This window comes from Electrona antarctica (assembly GCF_951216825.1).
Source record: "Electrona antarctica genome assembly, chromosome: 5".
Taxonomy (NCBI): domain Eukaryota; kingdom Metazoa; phylum Chordata; class Actinopteri; order Myctophiformes; family Myctophidae; genus Electrona; species Electrona antarctica.
The window spans coordinates 42287260-42308975 of NC_136810.1; the positions used below are offsets into that span (position 1 = coordinate 42287260).

The window sequence follows — 21716 nt, forward strand, 5'->3', positions numbered from 1 at the left end:
CAGGCGACCCAGCCAGGGTTGATCAAATCCCGACTTACGTCCCAGTAGCTACCCTCGATCAGTCCATCAGGGAATGAGCAAGGCCACACAATCCGTTGCTCCGGAACTACTCTGCTGGGACTGGAAGAACCACATTCTGGCGCGTGGAAGGACTAGGCTCTGTGGGTTGACTCCTGTCCGGGCCCCTCCTACGTCTCACCAGGTCCACTCCTGCTCTCACCAGGCCCAGGACCAGTGCGTTGCACCAGACTCCCAGCACCAGGCACTTCATTCAGGAGTGGTGGATTATAATGGCCCTCCTAAAGGCCTCACGAGGTGTGTTGGGCTTCCTCCTCACGGAGGACACAGGCTGGGGCGCTAACCCATACTTCAAATACAAGGTCTACTAAGAGGATCTAAAACCCAAGAAGGCATATGACTTCATTGTTTCCATTGGGGTCCGACTCCTTCATATTCAAACAATGCGTCGCATCGCTACGCATTATGAGCTTGTAGATCAGCTATTTTCAAATGGCCGAAATGTATATAGGCTGAAATGGTTAATGTATATGTGTTGTGGTAATAATCAAAATCTACAAAGTAATCAATAACTACAGTTTTCAAATACATGTTGTGGAGTAAAAGTACAATATTTGCCACTGAAATGTAGTGGAGTAGGCCTAAAAGTAAAAGTAAAGTAGCCTACTGAAAATGTGACATACTCAAGTACTGTACTTAAGTAAATGTACTTTACACCACTGGTGGGTAGACATCCCTCCCTGCCTGGCGGAGAACTGTGCTCCGAGCAGCACACTTTTATAGTTGTGTGTGTGTGTGTGTGTGTGTGTGTGTGTGTGTGTGTGTGTGTGTGTGTGTGTGTGTGTGTGTGTGTGTGTGTGTGTGTGTGTGTGTGTGTGTGTGTGTGTGTGTGTGCGTGCGTGCGTGCGTGCGTGCGTGCGTGCGTGCGTGCGTGCGTGCGTGCGTGCGTGCGTGCGTGCGTGCGTGCGTGCGTGCGTGCGTGTGTGCGACATGCGCCTGTGCGTGCGCGTGTGCCATTTCCCCAAATACATTCAACAAGCATGGCCCAGCCACATGCAGGAAAACAGGAGTCTTATTAAGTAATGTTTTACTTTCATTTCCTCTCAAACTGAAAATGTTTTGACAGTATAAAGGCCTACAGTAATAACAATGACCAAACACTGTAAAACAAAAAAAAGAAAGAAAAAAGAAAGAAAGAAAGAAAGACATACTTGGCATACCTGGGGTTGATGTAATATATATCTTTCAAGCTTATATAATTATTTCTTATTTCATTTACCTTTTATGACATGCAAATGACTGCAAATGGAGACATTAAAGGTTAAGACCACTTTTGTAGAGGTTTGGGTTGTGTAGTTACCTTGCCATGATGTGGCACGAGGACGACCTAGATGATGTAACTCCAAATGTGGACAAGAAATAAAAAAAGAAATTGCTCCAGTGATTAGAAATTGATAATTGAAAATATGCTTGACTTACATTGTATGCTGAAACAGCACTCAAAGTCACTCTTTTATTACGTAAACACCACAAAGTTGATTCAGACAATATAGAGTATCACCAAAACTCATGCCGTTTTATTAAAAAAAAATTATAAAAATGTTAACTTCCTGTTGATTTTGCCATTTTTATTAGGAAGAAAACCGGGACTGTAAAATCAACCGGAAGTTAAGATTTTTATTAAAAGAAATAAAACAGCATGAAACGTTTGTTTACGTACTAAGAGTGACTTTAATTGAGAGCTGTTTGCGTACAATATGTAAGTCAATGAGGAGCATATTTTGAATTATGAATTTCTAATCACTGGAGCAATTATTTTTGATTTCTTGTCCACATTTGGAGTTACATCATGGCAAAGTAACTAACACAACCCAAACCTCTACAAAAGTGATCTTACCCTTTAAGAGTGAGTTAGTGTCCTCTCAAAACCTTTCTGTTGTTTTAACTTATTTAGAAATGCTAAATTGGTAAAGTGAAGGGAAGTATATTTATACTAGGCCTACTCGTAAAATTGTGTTAGCAGTACATTGCTTATCTAATGGAACGTTAGCATGCTGTCTTGTGGGGGAGCTTTTAATGCATGTAAACAAGTGGGACCTAGCCTGGCTCCAGCCCTGAATCGCTAGCCATGCCCATTAAGAAAATATGTTCTGGCGATTGAATCATTAATTAAAATTAATTGTATTAAATAAAATAATTCAGACTGAGTGTCAGGCTAAGTGGGACCTACTACTGTATGTAAAACCCATGGATCTATTTTTTTCTTTTTTTTTTAGATATATTTTTGGGGCTTTTTCTGCCTTTATGGATAGGTTGAAAGTAGATTGACAGGAAATGGGGAGCGAGATGGGGGAAGACACGCAGCAAAGGCCGTTGGGATCAGGAGTCGAACCCGCAGCACGCCGTCAGGCTGGCTTAGCAGCCTAGGTGCCCAGACAGTTGAGCCGTCCGGGAACCCATGGATCTATTAGCATCATAGCTCCATGTGCTACATACTTTCTCAAACGTGAAGAGAAATTGTCTGCATCCAAAAAATGTGTAATATCTGCTGATCAGTCAGTTAGCTGCATGGTGCAGTACTAAGTTCCGACCAGTCATTGGTCCGACAACGACAACCTACCTCAAACCTAGCCCCTCTCGGGACCCCCGTAAAGGTTTCTGACATTTTGTTTATGTGACGAAAAGAGAGTTGAGCCAGAAGGCAAAGCTCTCTGTCTACCGAGCAATCTTCGTTCCTACTCTCACCTATGGTCATGAAGTGTGGGTCATGACTGAAAGAATAAGGTCGCGAATACAAGCGGCCGAAATGAGTTTTCTTCAACGGGTGGCTGGCATCTCCCTTAGAGATAGGGTGAGAAGTTCAGTCACACGAGAGAGACTCGGAGTAGAACCGCTGCTCCTTCGCCTGGAAAGGAGTCAGCTGAGGTGGTTCAGGCATCTGGTTAGGATGCCTCTTGAACGCCTCCCTAGGGAGGTCCTCGACGCACGTCCCACTGGGAGGAGACCCCGGGGCAGACCAAGGCGCAGTTGGAGGAAACACATCGACTCACTGGCCTTGGAACGTCTCGGAATCCCCCAGGAGGAAGTCACTAATGTTGCTCTGGAGAGGGAAGTCTGGAGCACTCTGGTGGAGCTGTTGCCCCCGTGACCCGACTACGGATAAGCGGTTGAAGATGGATGGATGGATGGATGTCTTTACGGAGGGTCCCTCCCCATCTCTCCCACGCTAAATGGAAGACTTGCCTTCGGAAACGTCCGTGCTGCGCTTTTTTGATGGGGGTTAGATGTTTCAAAAGAAGCATATGGGAGCTATAGGAGACAACGGAAACGTAAGAGAATTTTCCTTTGGCGCAGAAGCCGTTAAGAAGCCTCCAGCACAGACACTGGCTAGCTGCGCGTCCCTACGTTCCTGCCTCTGATCTGCTCTGTCACAGCTAGCCAGTGTCGGTGCTGGAGGCGGTACAATGGGATGTCAATAAGGAAGTCAAGGAAGGAAGGAAGAGAGAAAAACATCCAAATGTCAGAAACCTTTACAGGGGTCCCGAGAGGGGCTACCTCAAACCCTAACCTAACCATAACTGCAAGCACGGAGCAGCGCATGTTCGCCAACCTTAATCTGGTCGCCAACCTTAACGCATGTTCGCCAACCTTAATCTGGTCGCCAACCTTAACGCATGTTCAACAACCTTAATCCGGTCGCCAACCTTAATGCATGTTTAATCCGGTCGCCAACCTTAATCCGGTCGTTTTCCGCATGCCGGGCCAATGACTGGTCGGAAAAGCGTACGGACCCCCTTTTTTTGTTAAGAATGGTTTTAGTAGCCTTAGCCTATATAAACAAATATGTTTCAAAAATCTACATACAGTATAATAATACCGTATCTTGCTTTTCTGCATGACATGGTAGTGAGTGAAATTCCTGAAGTGAAGTAGGCCTACTATGTGTTTCATTATTGTGTGACAGACTGGCAGGAGGCCTATGTGGTTTTTAGAGCAGTGGTTTTCAACCTTGTTCGTCTCAAGGTCCATTATTTATTCATAATTTGATCCACGGACACGCACGATGACATTTAGCCTCTCAGACCCAAAACTAACGGATATTTTGTTATTGTTTTTATAAGATTTTGTCCACAATTTCATGCTGTATTGATGTGTGGTGCCATATAGGAGAGATAACAGGCAAATGTTGATAAAGATAACAATAATTTGACAATTGTGTGACTTCTTATAAATTAAGTAATGCTGATGTTTAACAAAAATTTAACTCCTGAGAGCATAAAATGAAACCAAATGGAACCGTACATTTGGTTTCATTTTACAATTTTGGTCTGGTTTCTGAGAACCACTGGTATCGTGCTTAGTTACTGATAGGAAATACCATATCTCTGCTGTCGGGAAGAAACCATCTCCAAACATTTTCAGGAAATGAAGAAAACCATATATTTTGAAAACAAAGCAACTGCTTTAGCAGACAGTTTGGAGTTAAGAGGTTCTGTCCGAAGTGCTTTTTAGGCTACTACTTTTCATTGGTTCAATATTTTCGAAACAACACACAGACGTAAAGGGTGTTCAATATAGTAGCCTACTGATTTATGCAAAAATAAAAAATAAAAGAAATATCAAAAACCTAAAAAATGGAGTTAAGTGGTCTCCTCCCGACAGCAACATATTTTTAATGTACCGCAGCGGTTTTCAGACACATTACTTCTTGTTCAAATGCCCATGCATTTCCCTCTTATTTTGATTTCAGAGACCCAAGAGACAAACACTCAGTCCAGCCAGCGCCTCAAGAGAAGCCGCTAAAATAACACTATATATTAACTCAAACCATCACACAGACTTCCTCCTTTTCCCGAAGACGTTGTTGATGAGCTTGGCCATGGACTTGGAGCCACTGTAGCGGCGGCGCCGGCTGTCAGCGCGGTATTTCAGGTGCTCCATCACATGACGGATGAGCTGCGTGAAGAGGTTGGCAATGTCCTGGTAGCTCTCTGCCGCTGACACCTCCTGGAAGTGGCAGTGGCTCTCCTGAGCCACACAGCGAGCCTCCTCCTCGCAAACCTGCCGCGCATGGCACAGGTCCTGCTTGTTGCCCACCAGACACACGGGCACCTCCATCTCCCTGCATGGGAGAGAGTGATTGATTGATTGATTGATTGATTGATTGATGCAGAATGGGTACATTTAAAAACGAAAGCACAACTCAATTCAGAAACTGGTACTTTGTGGACTATCCATGATTAAGCATTGCACTTGTTTACAACAGGGTCCACCATTTTCAATTCATCAGAACATTATTTAGAGACGTACAAATATACACTGGTCACAGTGGTGGAAAATGTACTCAAGTCTTTTACTTATGTAAATGTATATTAAAAAAAGTATAAAAGTATAATATTTGCACCCCAGATGTAGTGGAGTAGAAGTAAAAGTATTGGAAATTGGAAACACTACAAGTAAAGCACAAAAATAAAGCTCAAGTACAATTGTACTTGAGTACTGCGGCTGGGAACAGCGAGTAACGTTTATTTGAAGTCAGTTATGAGGACAGTTATTTGAAGCCAGGGCTGGGTCAGGACATAGCCTGTGATACGAGACCTGAACTGAAATGTATTAAAAAAAAAATGGTTCAGGTCACGAATCAGATTTCAGACCCAAGACTAGTCTGTACCTTGGTAATTAATGAAGAAGCCATTAATTGGGACTTTTGGGTTGGAATTGAACTACAAATGTTAACATCAACAAGTTAACTGCTAGTGCATCAGTCAATCAACCCTTACTTGTCACATCACAATACAGGTAATATGGGTGAAATTCTTGATTGTGCAGACCCATCATTGCAGTGAGAGGATAGAGAATAAGAGCATAAAGTGAATAAGGAGAGGGGGAGAGGACACAAATGTGCATATGCTACAGTATGTAACTAATCTGCATGATAAGTTATGCATCTAAAGTGCATAGCCTACTAGTAAAATAAGAGACATCATGTATGTGTGCAGAGAGACCATGTGTATTATTATATTATATACCCCTGGTAGCTTTGGTTAAATTGAGTAATGGGACCAGACATGGAATAAAAGCTGTTGCTTTTGCCACCTGACATTAATTCATGATAGTCTCTCATCCCAAAAACAAGTTCCTTGTACAGAATGTACAAGTGGACTTTATCGTCTTTGCCAACAGGTCACAAAGATTATTTTTAATGGCCTAACTAATACTTTTAACTATACCCCTGGACTTAAACCTATTTTATTTTTCCAATCTGTGCAGACATTCATGAGCAAAAAACGGATTAGGCTTACATACCAACAGTAAATCTCTTCCTGTTACATGATTGATCTTTTTGGAATAATGTGGTATGTTGGATATGGCCACGTTGTGGTCTTTTTTAGACTGCATCTCCATCATGTTTCTGGCTCTGAGGTGATGAATCCCTCCATCTATCATCAGGTCAGGTCTCGTCAAAATTTCCAGCATACCTCACACTGCAGCCCATGCTAGTGTATTTGGCAACATAGAGTGTTTGTAGAATAAAGTGGTAGAGATTGTTTGCCTGGAAGTTATGAAGATGACTAAAGATGAGAAGCCTGCTATTTTCTGTTTACTAAAGAGCTGGAAAGACTCCTGTTACTGAACAAACACTCTAGCAATGGTTACTAGCAAAATAATTATAGAGCTTTAACTAGTTTTTACCAGCTGCTATGTAATAGCAAGCTGAGTCTATCATCAATGTGCAAGCGTGCAGAGTAATATACAGTAGTAAGAGAGTGGTAACACTAGCGTTAACTCCCATTGTAACAATGGCATGCGGAAGTGCTCATTCTATCTCAATGGGATAGTTCCAATGTTTGGAAATATAGCCCGCAACTATAGCCTGTGGCGAGATCAAAGCGTGTCGCCACTCTCTTACTAGATTACTCTGGTGCAAGCCATATAGAGTATGGTGCAAGCTAGTCCTCTAGTCCAGCTGGTTTTCTCATTGGCTGATGTATGTGCGCACCACAAATATGTCCGGGTGGAAACGGACGACTCGGAACACAATAGTTTCGCCTTAGAGAATTTTGGTCAGAGTTTATGAACTCGCCCATTACCATGTTTTCCCAATGCAATCTTATGGAAGCAGTTCTGCGCATGTGGACAGGGGTTGACTGGACTGCCTTTTTTATTGTCTCCACCAGGCCGAAGGCATGGGGAGAGAGTATGTTTTGCACTCCGTCCGTGTGTGTGTCCGTCCGTGTGTCTGTGTGTGTGTCCTTCCGTCCGTCCGTTACCAGCTAATCTCCGGCACCGTTAACCCGGTCGATGCCACACTTTGCACACACACTCCCTGGATGCCAACGATGAACCTCTGCCCCACATTTTCCAGAACGGCCTGTTATAGCGCCACCATGAGGCAGCTTTTCACATGTTTTACCTAAAACTGCACCGATCTGCGTGAAACGTTGCATGCACACTCCCTAGAGGCCAAGGACAAACCGTTGACCTGCATTTTCCGCATCTGCCTTTTATAGCGCCACCAGGAGGCCGACTTTTGTAAAACACATTTTTTGATATTACTCCTCCAGATTCTGTCCAAAAATCTCACAAATCGTTACACACTATCTCTATGGTCATGTGCTCAAGTCGGATCTGTCCGATATTTCATATTCCATCCTAATTGGCTATAATTAGCTTTCACAGTTTGCAAGATTGCCCCGTTTTGAACAAAAGCCTCAAATCATGAACGCAGCATGCAATTTACGTGAAATCTTTCACACATTTTCTTACTAGGCTGAGGAATATATCCCACCCTTTTCACATTGGCCTGTTATAGCGCCACCAACAGGTTGATTTTTGCAAAACACATTTTTGGAACAAAATGCCTCAAACATGTTTATATTAATCCTAAACATTTTGCCAAACATCTCACACAGTCCTATCCTCCTGGTGGAGACCTGTGCCCAGAAGGGCACTTTTTCTAGTTTAAGCCTGATTTAAGCAGTTGTTTCACCCCTGTCTTAAAATGTTGTGTGCCTGTCCTAAGTTTATCATCTGTAAACAGAGCTACTCGGAGCTACTCATGCTACATGATATACATTATACAGTATCTGTCCATTGCATTTTTTTTATGTTTTTTTGTGGCTTTCGCCTTTATTTTATATTTTTTATGGAGGGACAGACAGTAGGCTGACAGGAAATACGGAGAGAGATGGGGGGAAGACATGCAGTGATGGCCGTCGGGATCGGGAGTCGAACCCGCGGCACACTGCCAGACTGGATTACCAGCCAAGGTGCCTGGACCAATGAGCCATGGCCCAGGCCAACATTTTTTATTATTTCGTTTATAAACATTTATTCTGGAAAATGTATAATTTAATTTATTGTAGAGACCTTTTTGTCCAACAGGTACAGTACAGTGTAGCTAAGAACTGGAGCCCGGCCTGCATGCCCATTGTCGAAACATGGGCTAATTAAAACATCATTGTACTGCGTCTTACCCTTTGCAGTCGTGTGCACGTGCCTCCCTGATCTGCCGCACGATGTTCTTGGCATCGATGAAGGACGCTCTGTCGCTGATGTTGTAGACCACCACGAAACCGTCTGCCCAGTCCACCGGCTCCTCCAGGATACACCTGGCCTCCGAGCTCTGCCAATAAAATCACCGTCAGAAACCGTATTAATTGATCAGATCCTGAAACGTAAGACAACGTAATGTTCGAGCATGAAAGCACATGAATACAGATGAACACATAGGTAACACTATGGGTCCTGCCAAGCAACATTACTTCACCATGGTTAATGAAACAACAAGCTCTCTAATCAAGTTTAAAAATGACCACGCTGCCCACCTCATTACATAACTATTTTGTGCAGTAGTTCTTCTTATCCTGAATGACACGTGCACAGAGAAAACATGTCGTCATACACAACCTGTAATGAACTTGTGGGGGGTGGGGGGTTTCGGACTCGAGAGAGTTAACCGTAAGGACATGCAGCCAAAGCACGTGTCTGAACCCCTAGCTGAACACAGATGCCTCAACGCCATAAAAAAAGATTCCTACAGTACGTCTGTTGTTTTTCTCCTTACATTGAGGGCCAGGTCATAAAGGAAGGGGAATAGACTAGTAAATGTATAGCATTCCTTCTTTAGAGGACTCAGCTTTACAGTGAACTTAGCAGAGGACAATGGCTGGGGGGCAATTCCAATAAAAGCAGCAATGTTAGCCGTAAAGGTCCTCTCGGCATCTCTGGCCAGCCATGTCGGTGGAGATGCATGTCGGAGGCTTTGTGGCTCCTTTTCTTCAAAGGGCCATTTCCTCGGGACACTCGTAAATCTCACTGGACCCTCACGGAAAGGAAGGTACACGTGCTTGGCGAAGGTAAACATTTGAGCAGAATTGAGTTCATTCTAGGTCAGAGCTGTGTGTACAGTAGCAATGTTTGTAGGCCTACAGTAATTTATGGAGACATGAATCAAGAGATACATGACACTAATCATAGCCTGCTTTTCATGTAACATAATCTACACTCTGAATTTATGTTGGTTAAGATTTATGTCAGTACAAAATGGGTAAATTAAAAAAATAAAAAATACTGTACCTTTTTAACCAGTTCAAGAAATTGTGAATAATCGAGGTGGATCATCAGCCACAAGCTTTTCTCATGGCCCCTTTTCCACCGGTTGGGAACCGGTTCCGTTTTTTTTGGTTGTATTGTTAATCCATGAGCCAGAGCTCCAAAATTGGAAGTGTGCAAAACCATACCTATATTAAATTGTTTATAGGGTCAATATAAGTAAATTAATATATGATAACCCTTCCACAGGAGTAGCTTTTTCATATTTATCTCACATTTTGTCATTTCCACCTACAGTAGGCCTATACGTGATAGGTGTATAGGTAAAAATGTAATTCATAGTTATCACCATGAAACGTCCCCAGTTGATTACAGTACTTGATTTATTGTTTTAAAAATATTCATTTAAATATGCAAATGAGGCATAGGAAATGTGCAGAAAATATGAAAAAGCTACTAGAAGGGTTATCATATATTGATCCTATAAACAATTTAATATGGTTGGTTATGGTATGGTTTTGCCCACTCAATTATTCATAATTATCGTTCCAATTTTGGAGGTCTGGCTCATGGACTAAAAACCAAAAAGAACTGAACCGGTTCCCAACCGGTGGAAAAGGGGCCTATAGTGGGAACTACAGTATAGCCATGTTTGAGTGGGCTGTTGCTACCTTGTTACCTGTGAGCAGGGGTCAAACATGTCCAGGTTTAGCTGTCTTCCATCGATGGACATTCTCTTATGGTACAGGGAGTCTGCAATAAGGAGTTAAAAACATTTAACAGGACACACTCACTGGGCTCTTAATACTGTAGCCCCCCTGCCTCGTTCTGACCTGCATTTTCATTGAGGCCTAAAGAATTTATTTGACCATCAAAACCGTGACGCATACACATGGGTGTGCTCTTGAACTCAATTTGTACAGGGAGTCTGAGATAAGGAGTAAAACATTCTCTTATGGTACAGGGAGTCTGAGATAAGGAGTAAAACATTCTCTTATGGTACAGGGAGTCTGAGATAAGGAGTAAGACCACAGGGAAATAAAATAATACATATACCATGAAGATCATGCAGTGGTGGAAAAAGTACTCAAATGTTTTACTGTAATATAAAACTACAAGTAAAAGTCCGGAATTCAAAATGTACTTTAGAGTAAAAGTACAAAAGTATGCAGAATATTCCATTTCATGTATGTATGTATACAAATATTTTGAAAATATATACAAGCTCCCAATGCGTCGCATAGTGACGCATTGTGAGCTTGTCTATTTTCAAATTGCCCGAAATGTATATAGGGCTGAAGTGGTTAATTTATCCATCCATCCATCTTCCAACCGCTTATCCGTAGTCGGGTCGCGGGGGCAACAGCTCCACCAGAGAGCTCCAGACTTCCCTCTCCAGAGCAATGGTTAATTTATGTTTTGTAATAATAACTTAAATCTACAAAGTAACTAGTAACTAAAGTTGATCAATAGATCAATCATATGACACAAAGACTCGAACCCCTTGCGACATCAAGCTACAATGCTGAGAGAGAACACTCACTAGCATTGGAGGCGTATTCACCGATGAATCTCTTGGTCAGGAACCTCACCAGGACAGCTATGGGGGGACAGAGACACATTAGACTCCAGTGAAACCACCAGGACCCCCCCCCCCCTCCAGGACAACTGGAGGGGAGGGGGTCTTTGTTCCGTGTTCCCTAGCTTGCTTGCCAGTTTATAGTTGTTGTGTGTCATGCCCATGTATGCCCTGGCCAGTTTGATAATAAAGTCATCATTGTCTCCACCAGGCCGAAGGCATGGGGAGAGAGTATGTTTTGCACTCCGTCCGTGTGTGTGTGTGTGTGTGTGTCCGTCCGTCCGTCCTTCCTTCCTTCCGTCCGTCCGTTACCAGCTAATCTCCGGCACCGTTAACCCGGTCGATGCCAAACTTTGCACACACACTCCCTGGATGCCAACGATGAACCTCTGCCCCACATTTTCCAGAACGGCCTGTTATAGCGCCACCATGAGGCAGCTTTTCACCATTTTAACCTATAACTGCACCGATCTGCATGAAACGTTGCATGCACACTCCCTGGAGGCCAAGGACAAACCTTTGACCTGCATTTTACGCATCTGCCTTTTATAGCGCCACCAGGAGGCCGACTTTTGTAAAACACATTTTTTTATATTACTCCTCCAGATTCTGTCCAAACATCTCACAAATCGTTACACAGTATCTCTATGGTCATGTGCTCAAGTTGGATCTGTCCGATATTTCATATTCCATCCTAATTGGCTATAATTGGCTTTCAAAGTTTGCAAGATTGCCCCGTTTTGAACAAAAGCCTCAAATCATGAACGCAGCATGCAATTTACGTGAAAACTTTCACACATTTTCTTACTAGGCTGAGGAATATATCCCACCCTTTTCACATTGGTCTGTTATAGCGCCACCAACAGGTTGATTTTTGCAAAACACATTTTTGGAACAAAATGCCTCAAATCATCCAAATGCCATCAAAGGCGTATGAAGAAATGGCACCCTTTTCACATTGGCCTATTATAGCGCCACCAGGAGGCCACAACCTGATCTGCCCTGGTGGAGACCTGTGCCCCGAGGGGCACTTTTTCTAGTTGGACTTGATCTGCCTGCCTTGATCTGTCACATATCGTGACAGCCGTCCCTCGTAGGTTGGCCTCAACCAGTGTTCCTTGGGGGGGTTCCAGGTGGTCCCCAGCTAAATGATGAGAGTTGGTAACCAAACCAAATAGACCGGTTAGATCTGGAACTCAAAAGGAAAACAAATGGACCCTTAGGAATCTTAAACATCCGCAATACTTAATTTTAAAGAATTCTATACATTTGGAGAATGTAGAAGAATAATTGTTATTTTGGTCAACATTTGCCTGTTAACTCTCCTATGGTACCAACATCAATACAGCATGGAATTGTGGACAAAATTGTATCCAAAGACAACAAAATATTTTAAGTGTTGGGTCTGAGAGGCTAAATGTCATCAAATGGTTGGTCCGTGGTTCAAATCCTGAGTAAATAATAGATCTTGATGGGTTGAAAACCACTGCCCTAATGCACGGGTTCTCATGTTTATTATTTGGCTGGGGACCCCCGGAAATGCTTTGGACATGTCTGGCATATGGTATGCTATGGTGTGCTCTGGTATGCAGTCCTAGATTGATGTTCTAGGTTTATGTTTACATAGACTGGCACATTCAGAGAGAAACGCACTGCAGCTTGCACAGACATTATACAAACATACAGAAACATATAGAAAATGGACACACTTTCTCTTTCTTTCTTTCTTTCTTTCTTTCTGTATGTTTCTATTATACCTTGCTCATGTATATTAAACACACACCTCCTACGTAGAGTACAGCAATAAGACAGAATTAAGATTCAATTATTAGACAATAGACACACATGAGAGACGTGTGTAGTTGCATGTAGATAGTAGAATCACAAGCCAGAAAAACTGACCCTCATTCTGTATATAGGTCTATAAACACTCGCACGCAAGCAGTCGCACGTGCGCGCGCACACACACACACGCGCGCGCACACGCACACGCACACACACACGCACACACACACACACACACACACACACACCATGTCCTCCGTACTGCATCTCCATAAGTAACAGCCCTGCTTGGCAGTCAGTTGCGGGGGAAGGTCAGAGAGGGACGTACATCGTGTTGTTTTATGACAGCAACATATAGAACAGATCCAGACAACCACAAGCACCACTGCCACAGAGAGTCAATACTGGCATTCAACAGGACACACTCACTGGGCTCTTAATACTGTAGCCCCCCTGCCTCGTTCTGACCTGCATTTTTATTGAGGCCTAAATAATTTATTTGACCATCAAAACCGTGACTGCATATACACATGGGTGTGCTCTTGAACTCAATTTGAGTTTGAGTTTTTAAATCCAGGACTAAAAGCATGGCTTTAAAATAAATATATAGAGCTGTTCACAGTGTGGCCACAGGCAATTGTAATGTAATCAAACATTATATTTAATAGCAAACAATTTGTTATACTGAGACGTGGACGAAAAAAACGTGGAATCAGTGTCTGTCAATCACAGGGCCCTGAGCGCAGATACTGATTGGCTCTTCCACTTTTCGGTTTCGGCAAAACGCCCACCCAGCGTTTGTGGCGAGACCCGTCTGCAGAGAAGACTGACCGGGATGGTTTACCTAACTCCGCCAGATGGGGCAGTAGAGAGTACACAGGTTCCCCCTCCCTGAACCTGTACTCTCTACTGCCCCATCTGGCGGAGTCAGGTTATGGTTTTCCAGGGCTAACATACTAACTTTACTAACTTACTACTGTATATGACCAGGGATAACATTGTATGATTTTACAGACTCATAACTCAAGTTGAAAGGCTCATCAAATCAATCTGACTGTCCCCCAGTATCAGTATGTCTATAGAACCAACAAATCACTATGTAAATGTAAATAAAGCCAGGGTGAGAATGTGTTTCACTGGTGCATCATTGTAGATTTAGTGTACGAGTGTAAGAAATAATTAGTGATAATTATTAGTGATAATAATTAGTGTAAGAAATAATTTAAAATGAAAATGAAATGAAATTTGTCAAAGATGACCTTCATATGACCCTATAATTAATAGTTGATAGAGTGCTGTGATGTCAGAACAGGCCAGCTCCATATATGGACCATGGGCAAGGTCCTTGTCCAGAGCCCAGGCTTTTGTGGCAGTTCCGACACCGGGCACTGCACTACACGTGGTGGTGTGGAATACCTGTGTCGAATTTGTTTAATGTTCAAGTTCTGAATATATAGTCTCAGAGGTCTGCGTTACAATTTTTGTGATGCACTGATTCCTTTAATAGTGAAAAGATACCTGATAACACATTTCACTGGAGATATCGGTCTTATCGAACTGCAGCGAAATGTAATCGACACGGTCACTGACCTACTGTGGTGGAGTATAAAAGGAACACCTCAAATTATGAATCAGTGGTTTTCACCCGGTGGTCCGGGGACCAGCAGTGGTCCTTGAGGGGGTTCCAAGTGGTCCCCATGCTAAATGATGGAGAGTTGGTAACCAAGTGGACCCTTATTGATCTTTAACTCTTGAGAGCGTAAATGAAACCAAATGGACCCATACAGGTCCATTTGGTTTCATTTTACGCTCTCAAGAGTTAAATTATTGTTAAACATCTGAATTACTTAATTTACAAGAAGGTGACACAATTAGAGAATGTAGAAGAATTATTACATTGATTAATGTTTGCCTGTTATCATTCTCTCCTAATGGTACCAACATCAATGCAGCATGGAATTGTGGACGAAATCTTTTGTGTGTCTGAGAGGCTAAATGTCATCAAATGGTGGTCCGTATACGTGGCTCAAATGCCGAATAAATAATGGATCTTGCTGTGAAAAGGGTTGAAAACCTAAATGGAAACATCAGCAACAAACCCATCCAGCACGCGAGTGGTGTGTTTTCAAACCTTTTCATATCAAGGCCCACATTATTTTTTCAGCATGTGAGCCACGGGCCACCATTTGATGACATTTAGACTTGCTGACCCAAAACTCAAGAATCGTTGGATAGTATTTTGTCCACAATTCCATTCTCTAAATGTTGTATACTTCTTGTAAATTAAGTAATGCAGATGTTTAACAATAATTTAACTCTTGAGAGCTCGAGAGTAAAAGATCTAGAAGGGTTGGTTACCAACTCTCCATCTTTTAGCTGGGGAGTGGGACCACCTGGAATCCCTCAAGGACCACTGGTTGAAAACCACTGGTGTACAGTAGTGTCACCCACCTGATTTCCCAGCTCCCTCACTGCCCAACATGGCCAGCTTGATGTCGTTCATGGCTGGACGTCGTTCATGGCCTCAGCTGCTGCTCTCTGCCTGGTTCCACAGGCCCCCCTCGCCTCGGCTGCTGCTCTCTGCCAGGTCCACAGGCCCCCCCTCGCCTCGGCTGCTGCTCTCTGCCAGGTCCACAGGCCCCCCCTCGCCTCGGCTGCTGCTCTGGTCCACAGGTACGTGGCTCTGTTGTGACTTATGGTGTCAGTGGGAAAACTTCTAGCACTGTCTGGACCACGACAGGACTGTCTGACATACACCCTCTCCTCCTTTTCTCCTTCTTTTCTTCTTCAAAGGGTCATTTCACTCCTGAGAGACGTGAGGTCTTTTTTCCCACTCCCTTTCGATCACTCCGTCTGGAGTTTTTTCCAGGTCCCTGTTTTTGTGCCCCCTCCTTGTGCGCTCTTTCTCTCTCTCTATCTTTATCTCTCACTCTTTTTCTTTCTCTCTGTCACTCCTCTTCTTTCTCTTTCTCCCTCTCTCTCTCTCTGCCTCTCTGTTCACTCTCAAATGCTTTCTCGCTCCCTGCCTCTCGGTCTCACTACTTCTTATTTCCCCGCTCTCCCATTTCAGCCTCTCTCTCTCTCTCTCTCTCTCTCTCTCTCTCTCTCTCTCTCCTGTTAGGCTGTTATACATTGTCTCTCTAGCTCTTATATCTCTTCCCCCTCCATCTGAGAGAGAGGCTACTCAAGGGTCAGGCCCAGAGAAAATGTGTTGTTTTGTTCCTGGAGACAAAGGCTACTGGCTGCACTGCTTTTTTACAGACACTTATAGTATTTTAATTATCCACTGAATATTGTGTTTACTGTCTGGCTGAAATCTACAGTACTAGAAGAAGCATCATGCAGTGTAGCAGTAGAACTAGTTTCAGTGTCAGTATAGTGGTATAGTAGTACTAATACTACTCATAGTTGTAGTAGTATTTCATGGGGTTGGTGTCTGGCATCAGGTAACTCTCAGTAACAAGAAATAAAAAAACAATATATTGTTGCAGAACTTGGCTTCTTCTTCTTATATAGCTTTGAGGGAATACTATTTATTGGTAACACTTGTATTTGTCCAACGTTATTACGGTATGCTTGAATATGCTTGTTATGCACAACTGAAATGACTAACACACATTTGGACATTCTTCAAAAGAATGTAATGTTACCAAAACATGCATATATTAGGCTATGTATTTGGTCCTAACACATCATTGTTAATTTTCTTCACATCATACATTAATCATGTCTGATCTCATGTAGACACCTAATGTTATTACTTATAAAGATATTGTATAGTGGAAAAACCTTACCACACATGAAGAACGCATACAGCATTGCACTTTGGAGTGTCACACTGTATGGAAATCCACACAAGATATAATAATAACAAATAAAATAAAAACACAAGGTCTCTCTCTCTCTCTCTCTCTCTCTCTCTCGCTCGCTCGCTCGCTCGCGCGCGCGCGCGCGCGCGCACACACACACTAGGGGTGTAACGATATAGTAACTGTATCGAAATATCGTTTTTATCATTGCAGAATCACTTTGGGCCATCCATCTCCATTGGCTTCCCCACCACACGAAATGTGGCGCACGCAGCCAATAAATCATCTGCCCCTAACCGCAATTTCACAGATGGGAACATCAGCCAATAAAACACAAATACGTCTTTAGACTTCAACCACATTTTTCCCCCGCAGTCCAACCTTCTCTACTGGGGCCCTGTTCCGAAACTGTTCTATTTGATCCTGTATCTGTGGCCGTTGCTCAGCCTTTTACAGAAGATCCTGTATCTGTTGCCGTTGCTCAGCCTTTTACAGAAGAAAGACACACATTCATCCCTGTTGCCTGAGAGAAGTCTGTTAATTGTGACTCTGCTGTGTTTGAGTTGGTTTTAACTCTGACTGGAAACCTAAAACTACACTTTCTAACCACTTAAACCATACTTTGTTGTGCATCAAATAGCAAACATAGCTGATCCACAAGCTCACAACGTCTCGCAAAGTGACACATCAGCTATTTTTGTGAAGGTTTGCCTATGTTCACCTATTAGACTTGCCCATAACTAAAAAAAAGTGTTTATGAGCTTTCCCAGGCCTTAAAATACAAGTCTATATATAATATAATATAATATAATATAATATAATATAATATAATATAATATAATATAATATAATATAATATAATATAATATAATATAATATAATATAATATAATATAATATAATATAATATAATATAATATAATATAATATAATATAATATAATATAATATATCTCATTTTACAGCATAAAATCCAAGCAGCCCGGAGGCTGCAGCCGCAGGTGCTCCGAGCCTTTGATTAGGCACCAGTCTGTTATAGAGCGGAGCGGCCATTATCCAGAAATAACACACCGCTGAATTTGGCGATTGACCAATCAAGGTGATCAAGTCCCGATTTACGTCCCAGTAGCTACCCTGAATCAGTCCCATTAGGGAAAAACCAGGGCCACATAATCCGTTGCTCCGGAACTATACTCTGCCAGGACCGGGAGAACCAGATTATGGCGCGTGGAAGGACTAGGCTGTGGGTTGACAACTGTCCGGGTCCCTCCTACGTCTCACCACTCCTGCTCTCACCAAGACCAGGACCAGGAATATAATATAATAACTAAGTGTCTCAAAATACATTTATCGCAAGTTCATTTTTTGAAGCATCACAAATAGCTGAAAACCATAAAATGATAACCTTCCATCTTCAGGATATATCGTATCAATTTGAAAATGCCTCAAAGCCTCAGAATGACTCACAATTTTGGTTGTTGTTGTTGCTGGGCTAGTTGTTGGATCATGGAGTGGAATTTAGATGCCATGAACCAAAAGCAATAACGATGGAGCAAAACATAATAATGTAAGTGCATTATGTCAGTTCTCAGCCATTCACTGTCCATGTAGTCTGCCTGGGGCTTTCTGAAAGGTTTACCAAATATGCTCTTTCTTGTCAATGGTGTTTAGAAATCTCACAGCACCATGGTACAGCTCGCATGAGAGGGGAAATAATTGTTACCAGACATTTTCATATTTAAAAAAGGTTCAGATGGGGATAAAGTGATGGCCTATACCTCACTTTAATTCTCGGATTCATATGATTGTGGAATGTAGGGATCAGAACAGAATTAATTAATTCATCTTGTGTATTTGGGAAAAATATGTTTCCAGTGATTGGCCTAATCACACGTAATCCTAAACCATTCAATCTAATCTTGACCCATACTGTAGTATGTTGAAGCATTCAAACTTGATTTAGTTGGTTTAGTAAAATAGGAAAATAAATACAATAATAATTCATAATAAAATAATTAATAATAATTATTATTATTATTATTTATAATAATAATAATAATAATAATAATAATAATAATAATAATAGACTAAATTAACTTTCTAAAAACCAAATCAGGTCTGTGTTTTTCCCTCACATGCCCCTCAACATTCAATCTCATAATCTCCTCATTGAACATTCTACATTCCAGCTCTGATCAGAATCAAATTCCTCCGTTTTGATTCCAGGGTGAGAGCATACAGTAAGGCCCAGCCATCCATGACACCACAAGACCCCTAGATACAGAAAGAAAGAGAGAGACAAGAGGAACCAAATCTCCTCGCCAAAAGAATAACCAAAAATAGCATTGTTGCTATTTTTATATACAGTTGTAACTACATGTCTGCTTTACTAAGAGTAGAGGGTTGAAGTGGTTAACCCATTCAGGACGGGAACCCCTTTTGGTGTTTTAAGCATTATGTTATTCTCTAGCTATTGAAAAATAGCAGATCTACAAGCTCATAGCAATGCACCGAGTGCCGCGCTACGAGCTTGTAGATCTGCTATTTTAGAAAAATCGTGAAAATGTGGCGCAAATTGAATTGAATTTGAATACATATGAAACAACATATTTTCAGATGGAGGTCCGCGGCCAAATACATACAATTCTGGGGGTCCTTGACATGAAAAACGTTGAGCACCACTGACATCTCTACTCTACTCTACTCTACTCTACTCTACTCTACACTATACTCTCTACTCTCTACTCTACTCTACTCTACTCTACTCTACTCTACACTATACTCTCTACTCTACTCTACTCTACTCTACTCTACTCTACTCTACTCTACTCTACTCTACTCTACACTATACTCTCTACTCTACTCTACGCTACATTACTCTACACTATACTCTCTACTCTACTCTACTCTACTCTACTCTACTCTACTCTACTCTACTCTACTCTACACTACTCTACTCTACTCTACTCTACACTATACTCTCTACTCTACTCTACTCTACTCTCTACTCTACTCTACTCTACTCTACTCTACTCTACACTATACTCTCTACTCTACTCTACACTATACTCTCTACTCTACTCTACTCTACTCTACTCTACTCTACTCTACACTATACTCTCTACTCTACTCTACTCTACTCTACTCTACTCTACTCTACTCTACACTATACTCTCTACTCTACTCTACTCTACTCTACTCTACTCTACTCTACACTATACTCTCTACTCTACTCTACTCTACTCTACTCTACACTCTACTCTACTCTACTCTACTCTACACTCTACTCTACTCTACTCTACTCTACACTCTACTCTACTCTACTCTACTCTACTCTACTCTACTCTACTCTACTCTACTCTACTCTATACCTCTATATATTTCAGAAGTAGGAATGCCTCTGAAAGGATTGGCATCCGCATGCAGAGCATGTATAGTACATTATGGTCGTCATTACATCATGTCTAGCCACAGGAATCTGAAGGCTCAGATGTTTACTCTGTGATAGATGAGATTGTCTCCCATACAGAATATGTTGTGAAGCAGTGTCTCCACATCTTTAACCTCAACAACCAAATTAGGCACGTTGTTCAACTCTGGGACCACAATCTGTATGGTCCAGATCCTTCATTTCAGTTGAACTCTTTAGAGCAGTGGTTCCCAAACCTTTTCATGTCAAGGACCCCCAAATTGACACTAATTATCCCACGGACCCCCATTTAAAGAGATATGCCAGGGACCCCCATAATAGAAGATTCTTATGGATCTAGCAGTGATTCTCAACCCGTTTAATTTCAAGGACCCCCAGTTTGACATGCATATTAGTCTACACAGACCCCCATTTAATGGCATTTCTATCTCTGAGACCCCAATTTATATTGTAAAATCAATGTTAATTTAACTCTGAGAGTGTACAAACTTACTTTGTACATTCTCAGAGTTACAGACCCATAAGGGTCCATTTGGTTCCAAACTATCATTTAGCTGGGGACCCCATGGAACTCCCTCAAGGACCCCTGGGGGTCCCTGGACAACCAGTTTGGGAACCAATGCTTTAGAGCAGGGCTCTTCGATGTTTTTGCAGGCCAAGGACCCAGAGAGAGATGAAGCAGGGATGCATAAGGTTATAGACTATACATTTAAGGGCTCGATTTCCGTCCATGCTAAACCCGTTATCCCTAAACTTCTTTGCCTTTTTTTCTTTTTTTTTTATACTATTTTGAAAAACATTTTTGAATAGTTAAAATAGCCAATCTACAATCGACGTCTCGCAGCGTGAGGCGTCGTGAGCTCGTAGATCTGCTATTTTTGGCTTGTGATCCCCTCAGAAAAGGGATCTTGAAGTAAATGAACTAACAGAGAGAGGACTGCTTTCTCCTCTCCCTATAGTGCCCATAAACAGACATAAAGACTTGACTTAAATACCTAGGCAAAAATACAGCTGCATGTACAGCTGCATGGCCTGAGCCATGCACCCTTCAGCCTGACTGCTTCAGGACACTGCCCCACAGTTTATAAAGAAGCCGAATACACATTAGATGGCTCAAACAGACAGTCGTTTGACACCCAAACCAAATGGTCAAAGTTATCTCCATATTAGGTGTGGTCACAGGAAGAACAGCAGGAGCTGCTATCAACAAGAGATCAATAGTAGGCCTACCTATTAACCATAGAGTGCCAGCTGTGAATGGTGTCCATGTGTCCGTCCTGTCCTGTTGCCCGTTGTTCCCATTTAGGGGAAACAGAGACCCAGGTTTAGTTTTAGTTTAAAACAGTTATGCTATTTTACACAATCTCTGTCTTACTACACAAATATTTGGTGGCCCACCTCTAGTTTGATTTGATTTTTATTTGGATCTCTTTTAGCCTTTTGGCTTAACTTTCCAAGAGTCCAGTCAGGAATAAATTAAAACATTACAGAATTACATTACAAAATACATTGCATTTCAAAAATACATTACAAAATACATTG

At 42.1% G+C, this 21716-nt stretch overlaps 1 protein-coding gene across 3 annotated transcripts; it reads right to left on the minus strand.

Annotated features, from left to right (window-relative positions):
- Positions 1-4118: 4118 nt before the first annotated feature.
- rerglb (RERG/RAS-like b) lies at positions 4119-15481 on the minus strand. Of its 3 annotated transcripts, none has more exons than XM_079501374.1 (5): positions 15389-15481; positions 11117-11173; positions 10253-10326; positions 8496-8644; positions 4119-5140 (listed from the first exon to the last, which is right to left on the minus strand). In XM_079501374.1, exons 1-5 carry the CDS (start codon positions 15438-15440, stop codon positions 4849-4851), a joined length of 624 nt encoding a protein of 207 aa, XP_079357500.1. In that variant the 5' UTR covers positions 15441-15481; the 3' UTR covers positions 4119-4848. The 3 variants fall into 3 exon arrangements, with proteins under 3 accessions (XP_079357500.1, XP_079357502.1, XP_079357501.1); XM_079501376.1 differs by having other exon boundaries at positions 10245-10326; XM_079501375.1 differs by lacking the exon at positions 15389-15481 and adding an exon at positions 13186-13269.
- Between the last annotated feature and the right edge of the window lie 6235 nt (positions 15482-21716).

What these genes read in the sequence shown, in the direction of transcription:
- rerglb (XM_079501374.1), bottom strand. Translation starts at nt 15,440, where the DNA reads ATGAACGACATCAAGCTGGCCATGTTGGGCAGTGAGGGAGCTGGGAAA. An exon ending in TGAATACGCCTCCAATGCTA is followed by an intron (nt 10,327 to 11,116) that starts GTGAGTGTTCTC and finishes TCCTTATTGCAG; the next exon opens with ACTCCCTGTACCATAAGAGA. An exon ending in CGTGCACACGACTGCAAAGG is followed by an intron (nt 5,141 to 8,495) that starts GTAAGACGCAGT and finishes TCTCCCATGCAG; the next exon opens with GGAGATGGAGGTGCCCGTGT.